The sequence below is a fragment of the Zeus faber genome, assembly GCF_960531495.2.
Source record: "Zeus faber genome assembly, chromosome: 1".
Taxonomy (NCBI): domain Eukaryota; kingdom Metazoa; phylum Chordata; class Actinopteri; order Zeiformes; family Zeidae; genus Zeus; species Zeus faber.
In genome coordinates, this window is record NC_137193.1 from 41,015,406 (window position 1) to 41,037,470 (window position 22,065).

The 22,065-nt window shown below is 41.9% G+C and overlaps 1 protein-coding gene across 1 annotated transcript in view; it reads left to right on the top strand.

Annotated features, from left to right (window-relative positions):
* The window catches only part of ell (elongation factor RNA polymerase II), a gene marked incomplete at its 5' end in the record, with an annotated part of 66,424 nt that overhangs the window by 36,884 nt on the left and 7,475 nt on the right, over positions 1-22,065 (top strand). Inside the window, 5 exons of the mRNA XM_080024529.1 lie at positions 12,724-12,845; positions 13,879-14,042; positions 16,167-16,417; positions 16,983-17,107; positions 20,749-20,845. Coding sequence (XP_079880655.1) covers positions 12,724-12,845; positions 13,879-14,042; positions 16,167-16,417; positions 16,983-17,107; positions 20,749-20,845 — 759 coding nt within the window. The remainder of the gene's footprint in view (positions 1-12,723; positions 12,846-13,878; positions 14,043-16,166; positions 16,418-16,982; positions 17,108-20,748; positions 20,846-22,065) is intronic.

Here is a 22,065-nt window from a genome sequence, read left to right on the forward strand (position 1 = left end):
GAGTAGGTGTACAGTACATGTACTGTAACCCAACTGTCACCAGAGAAATTTACATTCTAGTGATAACTACTGCTGGTTTGACACAGTGATGCAATAAATTCAGGAAAATGAATGCACGTCTGTGCTGTCTAAAAGACTATTCGCAAGACCTGATGTAGAGAGGCATGAACAGGCTTTTAGTAAGCTGTTCTCGCCTGCTCCTTGTTAACAACTCAAAACATATTGAAGGTCATGGAGTATCATTAAGCTGAGCCTTCTGCTTGATGCACCCAGCTTGAACCCATGCAATCTTTATTGACAATGGAAAAAGAATAACATTTAATAATTGAAATACCTGTCTCCGTAGAGACTGGATGAATTTCAGTTTCTTGTCTTTGAAGCCAAAGAGTGTCATCTACTCCGGCATTATCATGGCATGTGTGAAAAGATGCAAGATGGAAATGTTCTGAATTTAGCAGCATGTGTGAATGGTGAAAATCACTAGCGGTGCCGAAATGGTTATCCCAGTAATTTATTGGGAACTATGTGAAAGGGGCTTTAACGAATGTCCCAATCAAGTTGTGTCCTTAAGTGGGGTGTAGTAGTCAGTAGGGATATTAAAATGTGTAGACTAATTGACCAGCTGTCGACAGGTTCTTTGTGTAGACAGTAAAAAGCAAAATCAAGTCTTTATTATTTTCTAAGAATTCCGAGGCGGGCCTAGGCCCAAACATAGGCTGCTTTGACACATGCACTGTAAAACTGAAATTATCCAGACGTTACCCAGATGAGTTGTTTGTGTGAACGGAAATGTCCGAATCACTTGACCCAGACATTAACCGGATTTTACCCAGCCAGCACCCTAGTGCAAAGTCCGGGTAATGTCCGATTAAGGGGTATGTGTGAACAGAGCAGGTAATTGTCCGGAGCATTCTCAGCCAGCGAGTGGGGGTGTCGCATGATGACGACGTCTCTGTCATGTGCCAGATTTTTACCCTTGTACGGATCTTTGTGCACGGAGCATAGCTCCTGCCTAGCCTTGGGCAGATTTACAATTAAATTGTCTATCGGCGATTGACTCCATCGATCACGATTGACATTGATGACAAATGTATTATTTATTTATTTATTTTTTAAGAAAAAAAGATGTCAGGAAAAATCTGAGCATTGAAACGGCGTAAATGCAGTTTACCGTGTTCTGAAACTGGAGCAGATAGAAAGAGGGGGCGGAGTCTCTCACCCTCTTCTCTCAGCGCTGTTGAGAAACTACTCTGGATCTCACTTACCATTTCTACAGTCCCGTACAGAAACATTTAAAGGGGCGGGTGCTCAAAAAAAAGAAAGGGCACATGGACCCCCAGCTCCGATTCTAGGCATTTTGCCACTCCGCTAATCACTGGGAAGAGACACCCCATCAGGGCGCCGGTGGTCTGCACTTCGCTGTGCGCTCATCACAGCCCCCCCCCCCCCCCCGCACTTGTGTGCCGCTCTACACTACTCACAAACAGTTAGGGATATTTTGCTTTAGGGTGAAATTTGTGGAAAATGTAAAAAGTTCACGCTACAGTGATATATCGTGAAAGTAGGGCATTTAAGTAGAAGCATGCAATGGTGATTTCCTCATCTCAAACAATTTATTGAGACAAAAGCCAGTGGTGGGTATATCACAACAAAAAATGTCAATGTCTCAATAACTTGTCATGTGCCCTTGAGCATCAATTACAGTTTGACAACGACGTCTCATGCTGTTCACAAGTTGATTATTGTCTTCTGAGGCATGGCCCCCCACTCTTCTTGAAGGGCGGCCCTCAGGTCATTGAGGTTCTGGGGTACAGAGTTACGAGCCTCTACACGGCCACTCAGCTGATCCCATAGGTTTTCTGTGGGATTCAGGTCTGGAGAAAGTGCAGGCCACTCCATTTGAGGTGCCCCAGTCTCCAGCAGCCGTTCCCTAATGATGCCACCTCGATGAGTTGGAGCATTGTTGTCAATGAAGATGAAATTAGGCCTGTTCATGGATTCATGGATCAAACAACTGTTGTGAATTTTGCCGTTCAGCTCCTTGTTAGAGAAGTTAGAGAAAGTACTGAAACATTGTACAGTTGGACATGTGCATTCAAAAGTTTAGAGAAGGTCAAATTAAGTTCACGTGTAAAGGTTATAGTGCATTTTAGGTTCATCCTGAAATTTCACCCGAAAGCCGAATATCCCTAACGTTTTGTGAGTAGTGTATATACAGATCTTGTGATAATAATATCGCCACATATAGCTTAATCTCATAGCATAAGTGCATGCAGGCTCCCGTGCTTGTTTTTATGTTGGATCTATTTATTTTAGTTTGTTTCTTTCATGTATGAAACTACATTTTTAAACACAACTGAGTTAAAGGACTGTTCCGTTCCAAAGAAAACTGTGCGCCTCTACTGTTGGGACAGTGGACACGTTATTGGACTGTTGCTATCGGGCTTAATTAGGTAAAAACTGGATGCTTTTGAGAAAATACTTGAAAATAATAAATCTTGCACTTCTGGAACGGGGAGACTGCATTTGCAACATTAAATTACGTTCTATGCGAGCGCGAACCCGCCTCTTGCAGCGCCCCCCCCTCTTATTGTGAATACAGTATGTCTAAATACATGGAGTATCAACACAAAAAAAGCGCAACTACTGATAAGTCTGTAGCCTCATCCTCCATCTTGGGTGTGCTGTAAAACTCATTACGTGTTAAATTGAGCAGAGAGCCTTATTGTCAAACAGTGTCAGACTCCCGTTTAGTGAAGGATCAACAAAGTACTCACACAAACAATATGAAAATATATTTCATTAATTATATTATGTGTAAATTAGGAAATACAATGTCACTTTCTTTAAAGTTTTTGATTTAATAGTTATTTGTAATGATTTGTACGTACATATTATATACACAATTAGCCACAGCATTTAAACCACTGACAGGTGAAGTGAATAACATTGATCTTCTTGTTTCAATGGCACCTGACAAGGGGTGGGATATATTGGGCAGCTGGTGAACATTCGGTTCTTGAAGTTGATTTGTTCGATCCAGGAAAAATGGGCAAGTGTAAGGATCTGAGCAACTTTAACAAGGGCCAAATGGTGATGGCAAGACGACTAGGTCAGAGCAACTCCAAAACGACAGATCTTGTGGGATGTTCATGGTATGCAGTGGTTAGTACCTACCAAAAGTGGACAACCGGTGAACCGGCACCAGGCTTATGGGCACCCAAGGCTCATTGCATGTGTGGAGTGATGGCTGTCCTGATCCAACAGAACAGCTACTGTTGCAAAAATTGCTGAAAAATGTAATGCTGTGATGATAAAGATGTCAGAACACAGTGCATCACAGCTTGCTGCGTATGGGGCTGCCTTGCCGCAGACCGCTCAGGGCCCATGCTTACCCCTGTCCACTGCCAAAAACACCTGCAATGGGCATGTGAGCATCAGAACTGGACCATGGAGCAATGAAAGAAGTTCGCCTGGTCTGATGAACCACGGATGGCCAGGGTTAGGGTCATATCCGATTGAGCAGCTGTGGGATGTACTGGAACAAGCCCGATCCATCGGGGCAACGTCTTGGTGCCAGATACCACAGAACACCTTCAGAGAGACCTCGGCAGGTCAGAGCCGTTTTGGCAGCATTAGGGGGAACTACACAATATTATACCATTTTTACACAAAAATTTGCTAGTATTCCTGGGGTTTTTCTAAATGTGGGTAAACCTGCTAAAAAATAGGCGATTGACGCCTTTCCCATTGCCAGGAAAGGAGTATGCCATTCTTTTTTTTTTTTTCTTTTGTTTTCCTGGTATGTCATGAACACGTCGGAAAAGGGGCATGTCATGGTTCCAATGTGATTAGCGGGGGGAAAAACAGTAGAGGAGACAGTAACTTAAACAAACAACAGGAAACTGTAAAAACCTGCCGAAAAGAAACTGCTCATCACCCAGCGAGACTCTGTTTCCTTGGTTCCTACAAAAGAGCCGTTCAAAATAATCCGATTGTTCGTGAACAACCCAACACTACAGTAGAGGCAGCACGGAGTATCCATGCCTGCACCGGCAGTGCCCGATGCACTGGTGTGGGCACCAGTCTTTCGGTGGCGGGGAGCGGAGACGCTGCTCCAGTTTGAGACCGACTTGGGGTGGGGCCGGAGTCCCTCAGAGCCTGGCAGAGAGCCTGTTGTTTTCTGCTGTGGCCCCCCGGAGTGATCCCCACACTCAAATGATTTCATGGTCCCCCATTTCGAGATTCCCCCATGCAGGAAAAAGGTCAATAACTTTTGATTTTGGATTCTATATCTGATATAAAATTATTGAATGATACACTGATATTCCTGTCTATTTATGCAACGTCCGGAGTTTCAATGAGCGTCGCATCGCGCTGGTAAAGGGGCCAAAATTAGCATGTTGACCCAGGTGTCATGTTTCCATCAGAGCCAATCGGAGCTGGAGCCGGTTAATACCCGTGAATATTGCAGGGTAATTTGTCCCGGAACTGAAACCCAGGTGTAACCTTTCCCACAAATAACAAATTATTTGCCTGATGTTTTGGTGCAGTGGGAAAATGGTTATTAGTGGTGATTTTAATGTTGTGGGTGATCAATATAAATATATATGGAATCAAGATAACTACTGTTGATGTTGTTGGTATTAGAATGCCGTGGTGTAGACTAGTCAATACTAAAGAGTAATACATTTTGTTTGGTTTTTGACTTTTGAGTGGCTTGGTACCCTTGAAGTTCATGTAGCCTACGTATGTACGTACAGGACGTCGATGACGTAGGTGTCTATGGCAGAGAACTTGATAGTAGTGGTGGTATATAGTGTGTATGGGTGGGGGGGTGGGGCATCTCATCAGTGACGCACAGGGGCGCTGCAATGATTTAATCTGAGCCTGACTATACATTTTAAAGGTGTGACTTAATGAGTTAATTAAAATTAGACCACTCAAATAACACCTGATATGTGTTTATAGACACTTGCCTGGTCCAAGTTGAATTTCCATTTCAAAGTAGAGAGCAAATGCTTGACCTATGCTAATTAATATGGTTACCTATACACATTAGGGGAGCTACTTAAAGGGTTAAGTCAATTTGGGCCACTCAAATAACACCTGAGAGGGGGGTGTGTGTGTGTGTGTGTGTGTGTGTGTGTGTGTGTGTGTGTATACAAATCGTTACAAATGAAAAACTACTAATCAAAAAGTAAAATAAAAACGTGACAGTGTATTTTCTAATTTACGCACAATATATTAATAAAATTTGTTCTCATATTTTTTGTGTGAGAACTTTGTTGATCCTTCACTAAACAAGAGTCTGTGATACTGTATCACAATGAGTCGCTCTGATGGAAAACAAATTGGTCAGTCAAAACATTTCTGAACGTAACAGGTGACAGAACAACTGCTAATGCCATGGACACACGAGACGACTCTCAACGTCGTCAGATCGCTGTACTGCTCACACTACACAACTTTCTGTCTTGTGATTGTGAATCTTGAAGTTGTTGTGGTTTCACACTACATGACTGATCGGCGATAGGGGGTCACACATTACAAGGGCTGCCCCCTGAAAGTCGACAAGCCGAATCATCAGTTGGAAACCCGTCAGTGTTCAAGTCGGGTAGTCCTTTGTTTTGTTTTTTTGTTTTTTGTTTTTTTGTGCATTATGCATTACATTACAGGATAAAACAAATAGAAGCTTACAAAAAGCACTGGGATACCATTTCAATGGGGAATTATAAATAAGGGGAATCATAAATTTATTTTTATGTGTGAATCCTCCACATACAGACACGGAAGCGTTCCTCCAAATAAAACAACGTAAGAGTGTGGACAGGGCACGGAGGAAAGGGGCATGAGTCGTAGACTGGTTAGGATTATTTTATGCGCAAGAAAGAAATATATTTAAAACCAAGTGAAGAAAAGTAAAATAGGTATGTTGCGTGTTTCTGGCTGCTGCGCCGGTGCACTCCCCTCTCTCCTTCTCGCCTCCTCCTGTCCTCCTCACTCTGTCTGCTCTCATTGGCTGTAGCTCGTTGCATCTGCAAGCCATTGGCGAGAGCTCAGCGAGCAGTCGGATCGTGTTGTGAGCAGTTCACACCGCACACTATAACTTGCCTCTCTGGGGTTTAGCTTAGCGATCTCCAAAAACCTGTTGGCGAGTGGAAAATCAGGCCAGAATCATGTAGTCTGAACTCTGCATAAACTGAGCTGATGTAAGTTCTGTGAATAAAGAGTCAGCGAATAAGGAGCCAACTTCAGCCTCTTCAACAACTCCACTCTAGTCAGTTATATATTTTTTTCATAATGCTTCCGGGATATTGCATGGACGGAGCTACGTTCGGTGACGCTGCAGCATGGATATTGGAGACGAAAGAGCCAATCAGAATTAGTCTAATCCAATTCTCTGATTGGTTGGCTACATGGCACATTTGTAATGCTAAGCCGTGTTTTGAGCTAGTGCGCAGGGAAAGTTGAGCGCATTTAGACTGGAGACTTAAGCGAGAGAGAAATCTGAACGCACTGAGCAAGAGTTTGAGAGGGCATATCAGTATTACACGTTTTCTCCTTCTTTTGTCTGCTCCGGTTAGGGGTCGCCACAGCGGATCATCTGCCTCAATACCTTTTCTGCACATCTTCCTCCCTTACACCAACTACCTGCATGTCCTCCCTCACCACATCCATAAACCTTCTCTTTGGCCTTCCTCTTTTCCTCTTGTCTGGCAGCTCCAACCTCAGCATCCTTCTCCCAATGTAACTCTCATCTCTCCTACAGACATGTCCAAACCATCTCAATCTCGCCTCTCTCACTTTTTCACCAAACTGTTCAACCTGAGCTGTCCCTCTAATGTGTTCATTCTTAATCCTGTCCATCCTTGTCACTCCCAATGAAAATCTCAACATCCTCAACTTTGCCACCTCCAGTTCAGCCACCTGTCTTTTTGTCAGTGCCACTGCTCTAAACCGTACAACATGGCTGGTCTCACTACTGTCCTCTAGACCTTCCTCTTCACTCTTGCTGGAACCCTTCTGTCACAGATCACTCCAGACACTCTTCTCCACCCACTCCACGCTGCGTGTACTCTCTTCTTCACCTCTCTCTGGCACTCTCCGCTGCTTTGGATGGTCGACCCCAAGTACTTGAACTCATCTGCCTTCTCCACCTCCACTCCTTGCATTCTCAGCTTTTCGTCACCCTCCCTCCCATTTCAGCACATGTATTCTGTCTTACTCCTGCTGACTTTCATTCCTGTTCTCTCTAATGCATGCCTCCACTTCTCCAGGCTCTCCTCAAACTACTCCCTACTCTCGCTACAGATCACAATGTCATCTGCAAACATCATAGTTCACGGAGACTCCTGCCTGATTTCATCTGTCAACCTGTCCATCACCATTGCAAACAAGGGCTCAGAGCTTTGAATGCCTTTGTCACGCCTACTGCACACTTACTACTGTCTGACTGCCCTCATACATATCCTGTACCACATTACGTACTTTGCTGCCACCCCTGACTTCCTCATGCAATACCACACTCCCTCTCTCGGCACCCTATCATACGCTTTCTCTAAATCCACAAGGAGGCAGTGCAACTCCCTCTCGCCTTCCCTGTACTTTTCCATCAGCATTCTTAAAGCAAAAATTGCATCCGTAGTACTCTTTCCTGGCATGAAACCATATTGCTGCTTGCTGATCCCCACCTCTCCTCTTAACCTAGCCTCCACTGCCCTTTCCCATAGCTTCACGCTGTGGCTGATCAACATTATTCCCCTGTAGTTACTACAGCTCTGTACGTCTCCCTTATTCTTGAAGCTGGGTACAAGTACACTTCTTCTCCACTCCTCTGGCACCCTCTCCTTTTCCAGGATTGTGTTAAACAGTCTAATTGGGAATGCCACTGCCATCTCACCTAAACATTTCTATGCTTCCCCAGGTATGGCATCTGGGCCAACTGCCTTTCCACTCATCTCCTTTAATGCTGTTCTCACCTCATCCTTGCTAATTTGCTGCACTTCTTGATCCACTATGCCCACATTATCCACTCTTCTCTCCCTCTCATTTTCTTCATTCATCAAGTCCTCAAAGTATTCCTTCCACCTTCCAACACACTCTCCTCACTAGTCAGCACATTCCCATCATTATCCTTCATCACCCTAACCTGCTGTACATCCTTCCCAGCTTTGTCCTTTTGTCTTGCCAATCGGTACAAGTCGTTTTTCTCCTTCCTTACTGTCCAACCTTCACTCTCTTCCTCTTCTTGGCCTCCAGAGTCATACTACAGACCACCATCCCATTCTGCCTAGCAACACACTCCCCTACCACCACTTTGTAGTAACTAATCTCTTTCAGATTGCACCTCCTGCATAAGATGTAGTCCACCTGTGTGCACCTTTCTCCATATGTCACCCTGTATTCCTCCCTCTTCTTGAAATACATATTCACAACAGCCAATTCCATCCTTTTAGCGAAATCCACCACCATCTGTCCTTCCACATTCCTCTTCTTGACACCATACCTACCCATCACCTTCTCGTCACCTATGTCTCTATACTCCTGGCCTTACTCCCCTTACACCTGGTCTCTTGTACACATAGTACATCTCCCTTCCTTCTCTCCATCATGTGAGCCAGCTCTCTCTCTCTTTACCCTTCATAGTGCCAATGTTCAAAGTGCCTACTCTCAACTCTATTCTCCTACTCTTCTTCCTTTCCTGTTGTCTCCGGACACGCTTTCCCTTCTTCTTCTTCTTCGGCCGACAGTAGCACAATTTTCACTGGCACCCTGTTGGCTAACGGCACGCACCAGTGGGGGTCGTTGTGAACCCGGGCCTCGACTGATCTGGTATGGAAATCAGATTTGTTGTCCGCATGTTTGATTTGGCATGTTTTTTACACCGGATGCCCTGCCTGACGCAACCCTCTCTATTCATCTATTATTACATTTCACTGCATATATGTATGAAAGTATGTATATGACGAATAAACCTCTTGAATCTTGAATCATCCGGGCTTGGGACCGGCACTGAAGACACACTGGCTTGTGCACCCCCAGTGACTAGATTAAACATGTTAATATGGATAATAGCTAACACGCAAATACATTGTGCACAGAATAGATTTTTGTTTGCCCAAATGATATATGTGCTTGCAAAATATGTTTCTGTGCTCAAAATCTCCCATTGCTCGCTCAGGAATGAGTGACAAATATAACACCATACTCATCCTCTTGAATCCTTCTAACTAATAAAATAATCTTTCTAAAGGCTATAGGAAATAGTTTTATAGCACTGATGTCGAGTTGGGTGACTTAAATGTAATCTTGATTTCAAGCTCCCTGTTAGACGGCTGCAGCGGAGGCAGAAAGTTCTGTCCCAGTGGAAAGGAGCGTCTCATGTAGCTTAGAAGTGAGGGCTTCCAGAAAGGCAGGGAAAGGGACACCAGTTTTATTTATAGTTGGCCACCTGCAGGCTTCACACATGTTAGGACCTTGGGTAAACAGAGCTGATCCGCCCGACAGCGCCTCAGGCTTCACGCTGATGAAGAAAGTGGTGAGTCACAGGGCTGAGCCACCAATCTAGGTTAAGTTTTGACTTTCAGGTCACTGGCAATGAGATGGTCAAGGGGACCCAGGCAAGGACCTCCCAAAGCAAATTATAGAACTTTCCTTTTCTAACACCAGGTCACCACCTCACTACAGCCTTTGGTTGGGACATTGTTTGAATTTAACCTGAGGAAACTAGAACAGTATAGGATACAATACTTATCCTCATCCTCTGCCCTTGAGATACTTGTTTTTTCAGGGCTTATTGGTCAAAGATGTTTTCTAGGAAATGCTGGTTTGTTCAAATTGTATTTTGTAAATTGTGTACCTTATGTTATTTATTATTATTGTTATTATATTTTTGGGGGAGCAAAATTAGCTTGAATATTAAACCGTCTGTTCTGTCTCTCTCTGATTTGTCTCATGCTTTTTGCACTGCACCAAATTCTCTTCCCACCCAACACTTATTGCTGTGGGAGTATACAAGGAAAAGCAAACTCTCTGTTGCATATGTCATTTGCCAACATATTCCTGCATTTCATTTTTTTTTTACATTTCTGGCAACTGGTAATTTGAGGCTCAGTTCTTTGCAGCGCTAGGCAAAAGCAACACCTGTAATATGTGAGGACGGTAATTATGGGGATGGAATTGGTTGTGCATAACTTTGTCAGAGGCTAGAGATTGCTGAAGCGCATAGCTTATTTTTTTTTTTCCCCCAGGTCATTTTTCTGTCTCACACTCAGGGAAAATGAGGCACATATTGGGACATTTGGCTGTTTGTAGACTAGTCTAGTGAATATGGCAAGTGAAGCTTAAGTAAACGAGGCAGTAGATATTAAATGGCTCCATTTTGTTAAGTTTTCACTGCTGGGGTTGCCAGGAAAGGGAGGCAAACCGAGCGTTGTCAAGGCCCAGTTCGTGTTTTTCCACCAATTTGTCATTTGATTAGCTGATATTGCAAAACATATTTGAGAGAAATATTATTGGACACAGAGTTCTGGTTTACTTCTCATTTTCTCAGAATGTATGAAAAGTTTTTAATTTTATTTAACATATGCCAGGTTAATAATGTTATTGATAATGACACAAATTATCAGTGTAAAAGCTAATTAATACATAGTAATAATTTATATTATAGGGTTAGTTATTTAAACCCTATATACCTATAAAAATAATTCCTTTGCATAGCACAGCTGTGCATCACATTTTGTATGTTTTTGTATATTTTTATATATCTGATTATTTTATGTTTTCTATGTTTTGGCTATTTGTATGTACAGTATTTGGTTATTTATTTTATTTTTACTTCATGTTTTATTTTTTATTTTTTCACATTTTATTATTTTACTCCATTTTTCCAACTGTCGAGCATTTTATTTTATGTTTTATGCTAATTGTCTTTAGAGAAAAGCAAATTAATTAATAATTAATTAATAGACAAATTCCCACACCTGCCAACCTGCACGCATTTTGTGTACCAACCACACAATTCTTGGTCAAAATACTCAGGTACAAAATGCCAGCTGAAACTACGCTATATATATATAAATATATATATAAATATATAAAAATTGTTATTTGATTACGGAAATCAATTAATACAAAAAAATACCCTACATTTATTCAGTATCTAAACTACACCGCTCGGATTGGACCAGATGCTTCGACCTGTGGTTCTGTAACCCCTCTCCACCCTCTTCTCTCACTCACTCAACATCCACTGATATGCAACTTTATTATCCACTGACACTGCATTGCTGAGGTAAAATGGGGGGGGGGGGGGGGGGGTAATAATCACAAAAATGTGACCTAATGTTATCATATAAAGTGTTGGTAATAGAGACGCACTGATCTCTCAGCCGCTTTTCAGCTTGATCGGATATATTTTCAGATTCTTTCCCAGTCAAATTTTCACGGCCAATACTGTGCTCATGTACTTGTAAATATGTTCCGACACTGGGGGGAAAAAGAGTGAAAGAAAGAAAATGACAGCTGTTTATTGGATAAATATTTTATCGCCTGATAATATTCCAAAATTGTGCAGACTGTATTTATTCCTCTCACTGCAGTGGAGCATCTGCTCTGGTTGTTCATAGTGAACAAGCTCCAATCGTGGTGAAAAGTTAGACTCTCTTATTTTGAGACTCGGTTCTGGACCAGTCCCTCAGTAAAACAAGTTGTTCGATTTGATTCACTTGGTTTGATGCATGGTGAGTTCCAGTGAACAAGAGTGAGAATATATAATTTTATTATTATTATTTTTTGCAACGATTGCTATTTATTTTGGAATGGCAAGTACCATGTAAATAAAATATAGGTATATTTGCACTTAAAAATTAGACTTTCATTTGAAGTTTGAACTGGACATTTCCATGTTAGTTATATGTTGGGTCCTAAATCTCAGTGAGAGTTACAGGTTGTATTATACTGAAATTTGGTTCCTTTTTATTGGAACTCTGACAGTTTCATTTTCTATTTTTGTTCCATAGTGAATAATAAACAGTGTTAAAATCAGCAATGTCATTATTGTGGTAACTGAAAATTGCAGTGAGAGTCTCTGTGTGCAGCTTTCCTATCATGTGAGTGTGATCAGACCGTGCAATGTATTTGTCATTGATGTACAGCAGATATAGCCAATGAGACCAAATTTGATTTAAACTATCACGGATATATAATTAAAATGATAAGACAACAATGTAAAATGTATTTATTAGTCTGTTTTATTACGAACATACAATTGAATGAAAATCAGAATCTGCCAAAATTGGAATCCGCAGGTCCAATTTCTTTTTTTTTTTTTTTTTTTTTTTTTTTTTTCTTAAATCGGAATCAACCTAGAAAATTTCATTCATCAACATGTTCGGTAACTTTACAAGATGATGCATTTCAAGTGGTATATCCAAATGAGATACATTTGTATACTGTATATAGTTATATAGCCGTAGTAGCTCACATACGATGTGATGAGCCTCGTTACGAGACGGCTACGGTGTGAATAACTGGTGGAGTCATTTAGCTGCAGTAGCTCAAACGCCACGGAGACTCTGTTACACTATTGTGGTACTCAAATTTTTTTTTCCCCAAGGTTGGCACATCTGAATTCCAAGTATACTTTATGTAAATGTACCTGGGGAAATGAACTTATTCTGATCAAGATGTTTTTGTATGATTGTGTTTTTATTTCAACAGAAAATCTCAATACCGCGACCAGAAAATCCAAATGAGCTGCGAACTTTTACTTTCTATCTGTCCAATGTGGGTAGAGATAATCCCCAAGGGAGCTTTGACTGCATCCAGCAGTTCATCACCAGGTGAAGAGACACACACACACACACACACACACACACACAAATGCATTAATAAATACCGGCTACTCTATCTACCACATGCAATTCCCTTTACTTAGAATTCAACTCACCTTGATGATGGAGGCTGGTTGGATGGTTATTTGTTAAAAACTGTTGGGAACGAATGTGAAATAAGACAACGTCTCTGTGAGATGCTTCAGAGACACTCCTGATAACACAGAACGAAGACTTCAAATGGGAGCCAAAAGAGCTCGGACGCTGAAGATCTTTATGCACATTTTTGGCCACTTTTTAAAGAATCAATGCTGACTGCGTTAACTGAATGGGAGCAGATGTTTGTGTTGACAGAATAGAGACTTGAAACGAGACATGAGGAAGATTAAGAAGAGGTTTCTCCTCCTTTGACTCTTATGGTTTCTGTCACCCTCTTTCCTGAAAATATTTCCAATAAGAGGTCAATTGGAGTTCATCCACGTCTCTGTCTGGAACCTAACAAGCCTCTAATTCCATGCTCAACCCAACAACAGAGCTCAGCCACAAAGAACGGCTGCCAGCTCCATCTCATCTTCTGCCAAGCCCTCATCAAAGTGGAGGGGTATCAAAGAGTGCGAGGAGAGTCAGGAAAGGATGGGATTTGATGGAAGAGTGATTCATAATCTGGGAATCCACAGTTGGATGGGGAAAATGAATGAATGCATAAATAAATGGTGTTCCCCTCATAGTCTGTCATTGATGTGTGCTGGACTCGTTGGGCAGGAATGGTGCAGCTCAGTGGTGTGTTCTTACCAAAGGTTTACGTTGGTACTCGACTCCTTTCATCAGATATATTTACTGCAGGGCTTTAGCATCTTTTCAAACCAGATTTATTTTCGCAAAAAGTATTTTCTAAGATAAAAGTGTGACTTCTTGCACTCTATAGCTGTAAAGCCCACACTGCAGCTTCTTCTCTGAAGCCATCTGGAATTCCCTGGCAGTAGCTTCCTTTCTTTCCAGTTATGTCCCTCCTTCTCCTCAACTTCCACTTCCCTTGACACAGTGAAGGGAGCATTCAGCTGGACTGCCTGGGTGGGATCCAGGACAAGATCACAGTATGTGCCACCGATGACTCCTACCAGAAAGCCAGACAGAGCATGGCCCAGGCTGAGGAGGAGACTCGCAGTAGGGGGGCCATCGTCATTAAGCCTGGGGGGCGATACGTAGGTAAGGAGCCCTGCTACACACCAGAAACCTGGCATGTGCCAGAATTAGGGACTATAGTAGTTGATTCTTTGTTTGCAGGGATAAATGTCAACCATTTTGTTTTATATGAAAACTTGATTTACAAGAAAAACCCCAAAAAGTTTTCCAATATAATTTTATCAAACAAAGGGTGATACAAGCGTATTGTTTCTTATGTCTTTTGATGTTAGACATGGGGTCAGAGTTTTATTTTATTTTTTTCCTCAATGTATACTTCCTATTTTTTTATTTTTTGGAAAAAAAGCCAAAATGTGCAGTTGATGCTTTGTTTTCTTTTTTGTTCGTAGTTATTTTTTTGTTACTTTCGATAAAAACTTTAATCAAACTACATGGTTTGAAAAATAATGCATCCTTGAATAGATAACCTAACCTGCGCAGCTGACTGCATGATACATTAAACCTCTCTCAAAGTCACATATTGACTAAATACAGATTTCAGCCGCCTTGCTTTTCAGCCCAAATCTGTTTCACTTGCGTCAAATTGTCACTGAAAACTTTTCCACTGCTAGTCTTGAGTCTTGAGTTTGTGACAGAAAGACAAAGGGTATACATGAGGTAAAACAGGAAAAACACGCTTTATGGGTATTTTGTCTTAGCGGATTTCTATCCAAACCTTCCAAAAATTAATCATCCATCTGAAACTGTTTTTGAAAGTGACTTGATGTTAGTCATGCCCACCTTTTCAAGTCGCAAATGTCATGACAGCCCGACCTTAATCGATCACCGAAAGAGATAAATATTGTTGACTGTACTGAATATCTGGAGCACCCAGATGGCCTGTGTGAATCCATCGCCTCGCTCTCCCAGTGGGCAGGCTTACACTGGACCAAACAGGGTGTTTGGGTTTGGAGCTGTGTGGCAGATAGCCAGCACACTTGTCTACATGCCTAATTTGCTACTAAGAACTCAACAGATTTGGTGGTGGTTGGTCTTTCATCCTTTGAGCATAACGACTGTGAGATACACTTTCACACAGTACAAACCAAAATACAGATGCACCTACATACACACACCTACTGTATAAAAACCAAAACTCCCTGCGTGGTCCCACCTAGTGTTTGCTAGCTTTACTCCTGGTTCCCTGATGGCCTTTAATTCCATGTCAAACCTCACAGAAGAAAAAATAAAGAGCAGTCAGTAAGCATAACACATAAACCTGGAGACGTTTTTTTTCTAGACTTGTTATAAAACACTTCGTGCTACATTTGGGCTAAAACCAACATCAGCCCAGCCTCATTGCCTAGAAACAAAAGCTATTCAGGAGATTAGACCAGTATTAGTTTATTCACTGCGTAGCAGTGAGTCATCAGTTGTTTTGTCACTGTTTTCTGTGAAGCCAAATCATGTTTTTAGTCCCAGTGGGAGGTAATCCGAAACTAAGCAGAAAAATACCTGGGTATGAATTGTTTATGAGGACTGATATTTAAAATGGACAATTTAATAATAATGTTGGGTGTGATGAGCATGTCTGGTTTCTATGAACATTTTCCTTTTTTAGTTATCCAGAATTTTCCCCACGGAAGTGTTATCTTAAAACCAATTTCACTATAGTTTTTGTCAGTAGCTCATTATTGAAGTGATAATATAAATCATTGGGGAACAAGCATAAAATATATACTGTAGCAAACTCAACGTTATGGTAACACATAATTATGCCTAAGAACACATGATGATATTCCACAGATTTGTTTATTTGCATCTGTAAATTTCGACTTGTATTTTGATCACCAGTCTTGGCTTTTGGGTTCAATATTTACTGCAGCTCTTTTTGATTTTAATATTTCAGGTTCTGGTTATTTTTCTTCAATTTTGCACTTAGTTCCAGACGATCTTAGAAAACTAATTCCAAATTGTAAATCTAAATGTACATTTCAACTGATAATCGGATTATGCATACGGTTGATGCATTTTGGGTTCCATCGACCATTCCAATGCATCATTATCATGACTACAGCTTCCTGTAAAGCAGGAAGTTGTTTCAATTGTAGTTGAATCTACTACTTGTCCATTCACAAGCCAAGGCATGTTCAGATTCTCCAAAATCAGGTTCCCTTTTTCTTTTTTCCCAACTCTCCTGCGTTCTAGGCAAGAAGGTTCAAATCAGGAAACCGGCTCCTGGCCTATCGGATATTGCTCCTTCACGGAGGACCTCAAGACCTGTCATCATCTCCAGCAACACGCTGAAGAAGAGCACGGCACAACAGCGGCCGCTCCGAGAGCGCCTCACGCACATCCTGGCCCTCAAGCCCTACAGGAAGCCTGAGCTCATCCTGAGGCTGCAGAAAGATGGCCTCTTGCAGTCGGACAAGGACTCCCTAGACAGCCACCTGCAACAGGTGTGACCTCCACTCCCCCACACAAAAAAATGCGCTGCGTCCGCAATCATTTGCAGCATACTATTTAGTACGGCAAATGATTGTCAGAAGTTTTTGTATGTTCTAAATCACAGTATGCATCAAAAAGTAACAGGAAGACATACATTCAGTGAAACATATTATGCCAATACTGTGGACTGAACACGACTGGGACCATTGCATCCCCCAATGGATTGTGATACTTGCCTATAATATTAAATGTAATACTGCTTTGCTTTGTCAACAACCAACAATGGCGGAGTACTTAATCCAAAGCTGCGAGTTGTACTATTTAAGTGTCGTCATCAACCCGCAAAGTGATGAAAGGAACTGGCATGGCCACACGACGAGGAAGTATGTCTGAATAGCCAGTTATTTTTCCTCACATACTCTAGTATGCTGGACGACATGTGTGTGTACTGTAGCTATAGGTAGTATGTATTATTTAATATGCAATCGGATTGGAGGATTTCCCCTCATCTTATCACCCACACATTTGCACCAGTAAATATCTGAATTCACCAGTGGCCGTTCTTGTATCTTCCAGGTGGCTAACCTGAGTGGCAGAGACAACACCTTCACATTGAAGGACTCTTTGTTTAAGGATATTCAGAAAGACTGGCCGGGCTACACCGAAGGCGACCAGCAGCTTCTGAAGAGAATCCTTGTTCGGTACGTGACGTTTCTTACCATGGTGAAAAACTTTTTTTCTCTTCTTTTTTTTTTTTTGTCAGTCAGTGTGAGTTTCAATAACAGGACGTTAACACGGCCCTCTGTGCACCCCGATCAAGGAGAGCTGTCGTTGAAATAAGCCCTAGAAATAACTAATAATTATCGGACACACAAAATAAATCCCCCATATATTTAATGGACTGTACTTGCGCTCTCTATAATCTATAATAATATAATATTCTAGGGCTCTCAAACAATGGCTTGCTGTTTGAATGCTATTTAAATTGTAAAAAAAATGACATTCGAAAAAAATATGCAGTGTTTTAGCAGAAATGTATTATTATTTTTTTTTTTAATGTTGCGTGAAGACTTCCACGTACACGTCCTCTTTGTGTAAGCAAATGAATAAGCGTTGTCCGTGCGCTGCTCCATGTGCTCTGCTACTCCTTCCGTCGCTTTCAGGTACCTGTGTCCGCAAACATGTGAATTAGGGGAGTACCCAGTGGCGTCACTGGAATTCCGTTAACGCGCAGCCAAATCATGCACAAATGACCGCTTTCATCGCGACCCGTTTTATCTGCAAAGATATGCAGCAGATTAACATTTCGCAGGGGTCTGGATTTAAAGGTTTCACCGCAAGCTTGAACCGAGATACACGGTCCAAAGCTGCCCGACGATCACCGACAGAGTTGGAATGTCCTCAAGTGCAGAGGTTTTCAACCGTAGACCTTGCTGGGCCGCGGTGCATTTGCCACTGGCCTGTGAGAAAGCTGGCAGAATATTTTGGGGTTTTTTCAGAAGCCATCTGCTATCTGCTCCGCAGCAGCAGGAAACATGGTAAATACATCTAGAATAAAAACACTGTTTTTATTTACTCTGTTTGGAGAAAAGATCGCTCTGATTGGAGCTGCGTAGCAGAACCGTGTGCAACCCCCCCGTATTCACACTTTTGTATTTTCAGAAGGAATATTGGCGTGATTTTTGGCCAATGTTGACATCCCTACTATATTCCCATTAAAGCAGTGACATACCAGCACTGACCTGCCAGTCGTCTTGTCATCTAAACTTCTACATCACTCAGATTTATTTTGGAAGAAGAGTTTTTTCATTGTGAAGATAGTCATTCAAAATAACATCATCCCTCTTGTGGTAAATTATGTTCTATCTCATCTAAGAAATTTGACATTTAAGCATTGCATTTCCAAACCTGTATTCTCCTCAGAAAGGTTTCTGTGTTCCACTGAATCTAGTTTAGAGTGCTTACTTTGTTGACGGTACACGCTGCTGGCCTCCCTCTCAGTGGAAAAATATGGTTTCTCAAGATCTGGGACAGAAAGGGGAAAAGCCAGCTCCCAGCGTGCTAAATATAGACCAGGCAGCACTGCTCAGCGCTCGCCTTGGGTTTACCGAAAGGGCTCTGAATGTTTTCAATGCAGTCATGCAGGAATAGTTAACATTCTGTGATATGCATAGGCATTCCTGTGGCGATGCCTGCTAAGGGCAGGTCAAATGTTTTCTTTTTTCTTTTATTCCTGTGTGCATGCACGTTTTTACACATTAGTGTCCTGGTGCACCTGTGCGTGCTCTTGATTTTGTACCTACATATCTGCATGTAAACACACACAAACTGTTTAGTGCCTCCGTCTATATTTCTCTTTTTTGTACTTTGAGCCTTGCTGGTCAGTTTTATCAACTGACTAACAGGCACTGCCGCCCACCTCACACCCCTCCATCTTCTCCACCTCCTTTTCTTGAATTTGAGCTACAACAGTCAGTCACGCACAAGAACCGCAGGTAAACGATCAGAAGGCCTGTGATGCAACGGTGTTCCAGCACATGCTGCTCCATGTGTGAGGGGGCGCTGCTCCAAGGTTCACTATCGCTCCTACAGCCGCCTCGCTCCTCGTACCAAGCTCCTGCCTGTCTATTGATTAGCTGATTGTTGACATCTCAGCTTCTCTCCAGCCCGAGGTGAACTCTCCCTCCCCAAGTCCAACTATCTGCTCAGCTGGCTGTCTGGCTTTCAGTTTTCACTGCCTGATCGCCTTCTTGTGCCAAACCCCTTCCCCCATTTTTAACTAGGGGCGGGGCATTGACAAGACTTAATGCGTCTTACTGCCACCTACTGTCAAAGTATGTCGTCGAAGCAGCACTGTCCATATTATGGAACTTTTAACTTTTCTATCATCTTGAAAAGTGGGGTTGAACCAACTGACTTTTATTTGGATGGAAAAACAAACATCCCTGAGTTTGCATTTATTTCAGTAAAGCCCATTGAAGTAAATATAAAACAAAAAAAAATGCACTTCAGACTTTTTTGTTTGCTAATGACTATGTAAGAAAATTAAATAAAAATCTGGTCACAGTCAGTGGATGGCTGTTGGCCCTGTTTGATTTTGGAATTCTTAGTATTTGTCTGTTTTTTTCAAAATTAGGATTGGTTGTGAATTGTGTTTCTTATCTTTTCTCAAAGTTGTTTGATATGTTTTGGCCGCAGCTCACACATGCTTTTGTGTGACAGATTTGTCAGAGCATATTCAGGTCAGAGTTGTGCGTCATAATACCTGTAAGTCTGAGTGGTGTTAAAAGAATGGGGGGGGGGACAGAATGTAGTGCACGGTCATGGATCTTGGTGTGTGTGTGTGTGTGTGTGTGTGTGCTCCTGATTGTTGCCACCATATTACGGCAGCAGAGAGCAGTCACAAACTACTTCTACTACAAACCTCTCTGGCACTGGATAAATCGCTTAAAACCTATATATAAAGCTCAGAGTTTCCATTCGAAAAAAATGGTGCTTGGAACTTAAATATTAAAAAATAAATAAAACAAAACTCCTATGGATGTATGTGTTCTGGAGGCTGCACTCTGTCTCATCTCTTTATGTACTGTGTTAACAAGCGCAACCTGTCCACGAGGGAGGGGTTGGGGCTTATTTCTATATCGACAAACGTGATTGGTTAGAGGTGAAAGGTCAGCTTTGGATCGTCCAAACTTATTGACTTTCCTTTGCAACTTGCCTGATGCGGAAATGAACTTTTTTTTATTGAAATGATGGAGTCTATTTTATTTTGACATTGAGGACTTCAACAGATTTTCCCAGTCAAAAACCGGTAATTACCGGTTAACGGAAACTCTGAGGCTTAGCAGCTATGAGAACTAGTATAGCATAGTAAAAACAAACATGTTTTTATACAGAATGAGTGATGGCAGCTGTGTAAACTTCAAAGGAAGGTGGATAAAGGTTGCGGAAGTCCAAAAACATCACACCACCACACATGTATAATCTCATGATACTAGCGATCACGCGCCAAAAACTGACAAGATATTCAACTCTTCTCTAGTCTACAGTCACAAAACCTATGATCTTAATATATGGACCAGATGAACCTGTTTAAGGTCATATGTATATTAGGTTACTTCAAGGATAACACTGGGATATTTTAACCTCAACCTTATTTTACGACCATTGGGCGGTCAACCCGGGTGATGCCGAAGTGGCAACCAATGATGGATAAATGAAGTTTAGAAGTACCACAGTTATCCTTTCAAGTGACTTAATAATGTTACAGACTTCAAGTATCTATGACGTGTACCGCTCGTGGATTCCTGTATTCTTGATGTGTGTTTGTGGTTGCTGTTAGGAAACTGTGCCAGGCCCAGAACACCCCTGCACCTCCACCACCGGAGAACCCTGTGAGCCCCCCCAAAGAGCCGCTGCCCAGCAACTCCCCATCTCAGGTGAGATCCCTGTATGCCCTCTACCTCATTGCTTTCTTCCTCCAACATCTCAACCTTCTGTTTCCAACTCACTGGCTAAATTGTTTTCTGTTTTTACTTTTTTGTGTTATATGTTTGTGATCTCTGTATTCTGCTCACTGGCTAAATTGTTTTCTGTTTTTACTTTTTTGTGTTATATGTTTGTGATCTCTGTATTCTGCTTTGCTGGTAATGCCCTAAGTTGTTGTGGTGGTGTCTTGTGGTGTATTAATCTACTCCAATATGATTCAATCATATTCTTTCTGAAACAATTTAAAATTGTTTACATCTATAATATGCTTGCAAATTATGCAACCATTTCCCACTTAAATACCACCATACTCACAAATACATTGAAAAATGAACGTTTGTCAAATGGTACACTGAAAAGTTGGTAGGAAATGTATAACATTTCAGTATATCGCTCTATAATTGCATCGTAAGCCATCTCATATTGGATTTAATTGTTTGAATCAAATTATGATCTTGAATATCGAAAATCGAATCATGGGTTCCTGCCCAATAGCTATAATAACTTTCACACTAATGCTAGATGTGAGTTGTTGGCCAAGTTACCAATAAAAGCTTTCTGTCAGTTTTACTTTTAAGTGGAAAAGCCTTCCTTCTTTCCCTCGTCCTGCTCCTCTTCTTATCAGGACTTGATAGGTTTGTTTTTTTTGGTCTTATTCCCTGGTGTTTACATTTCCATTAGGTAGGACGCCAAGGAGACACTCTATTGTAATAATAGCTCCTTCCTCTCTGTGGGGTTCTCACCTCAAATACCTTATGTCCCTTCTCTTCCGTTGGATCCCTTAGCATGTATTACCTCACACACACACACAGCAAACAATAACACCAGCTCTCTCCTAGCCACGCTGGTTTATTACATAGTGCCGCAGCGGTGTGTGAACGGTGGGATTGGTGAAGGGTGGTTCAGGTAGGACAGAATTCCGCGCTGGTCCCGGCTGTTATTTTAGAGCTGCAAATCTTCCTGTCGGTGCGGCTAAGTCACCTATGCTGCCTTGTAGTGTCAAATACAGTTTCCTGGACCCTTTAAGTTCTGAATGCATCCCAGGGCTCACTTCTCTTCTGTTCTCATTTTTGTTCATGCTGACTTGTTTTGTGAACTTCTTGGTCTATGCCGGGGGGCCCCCCAAAGGCCCGGGACCAGGCTGCAGGACAATTAAATGTGGCCCGCTACA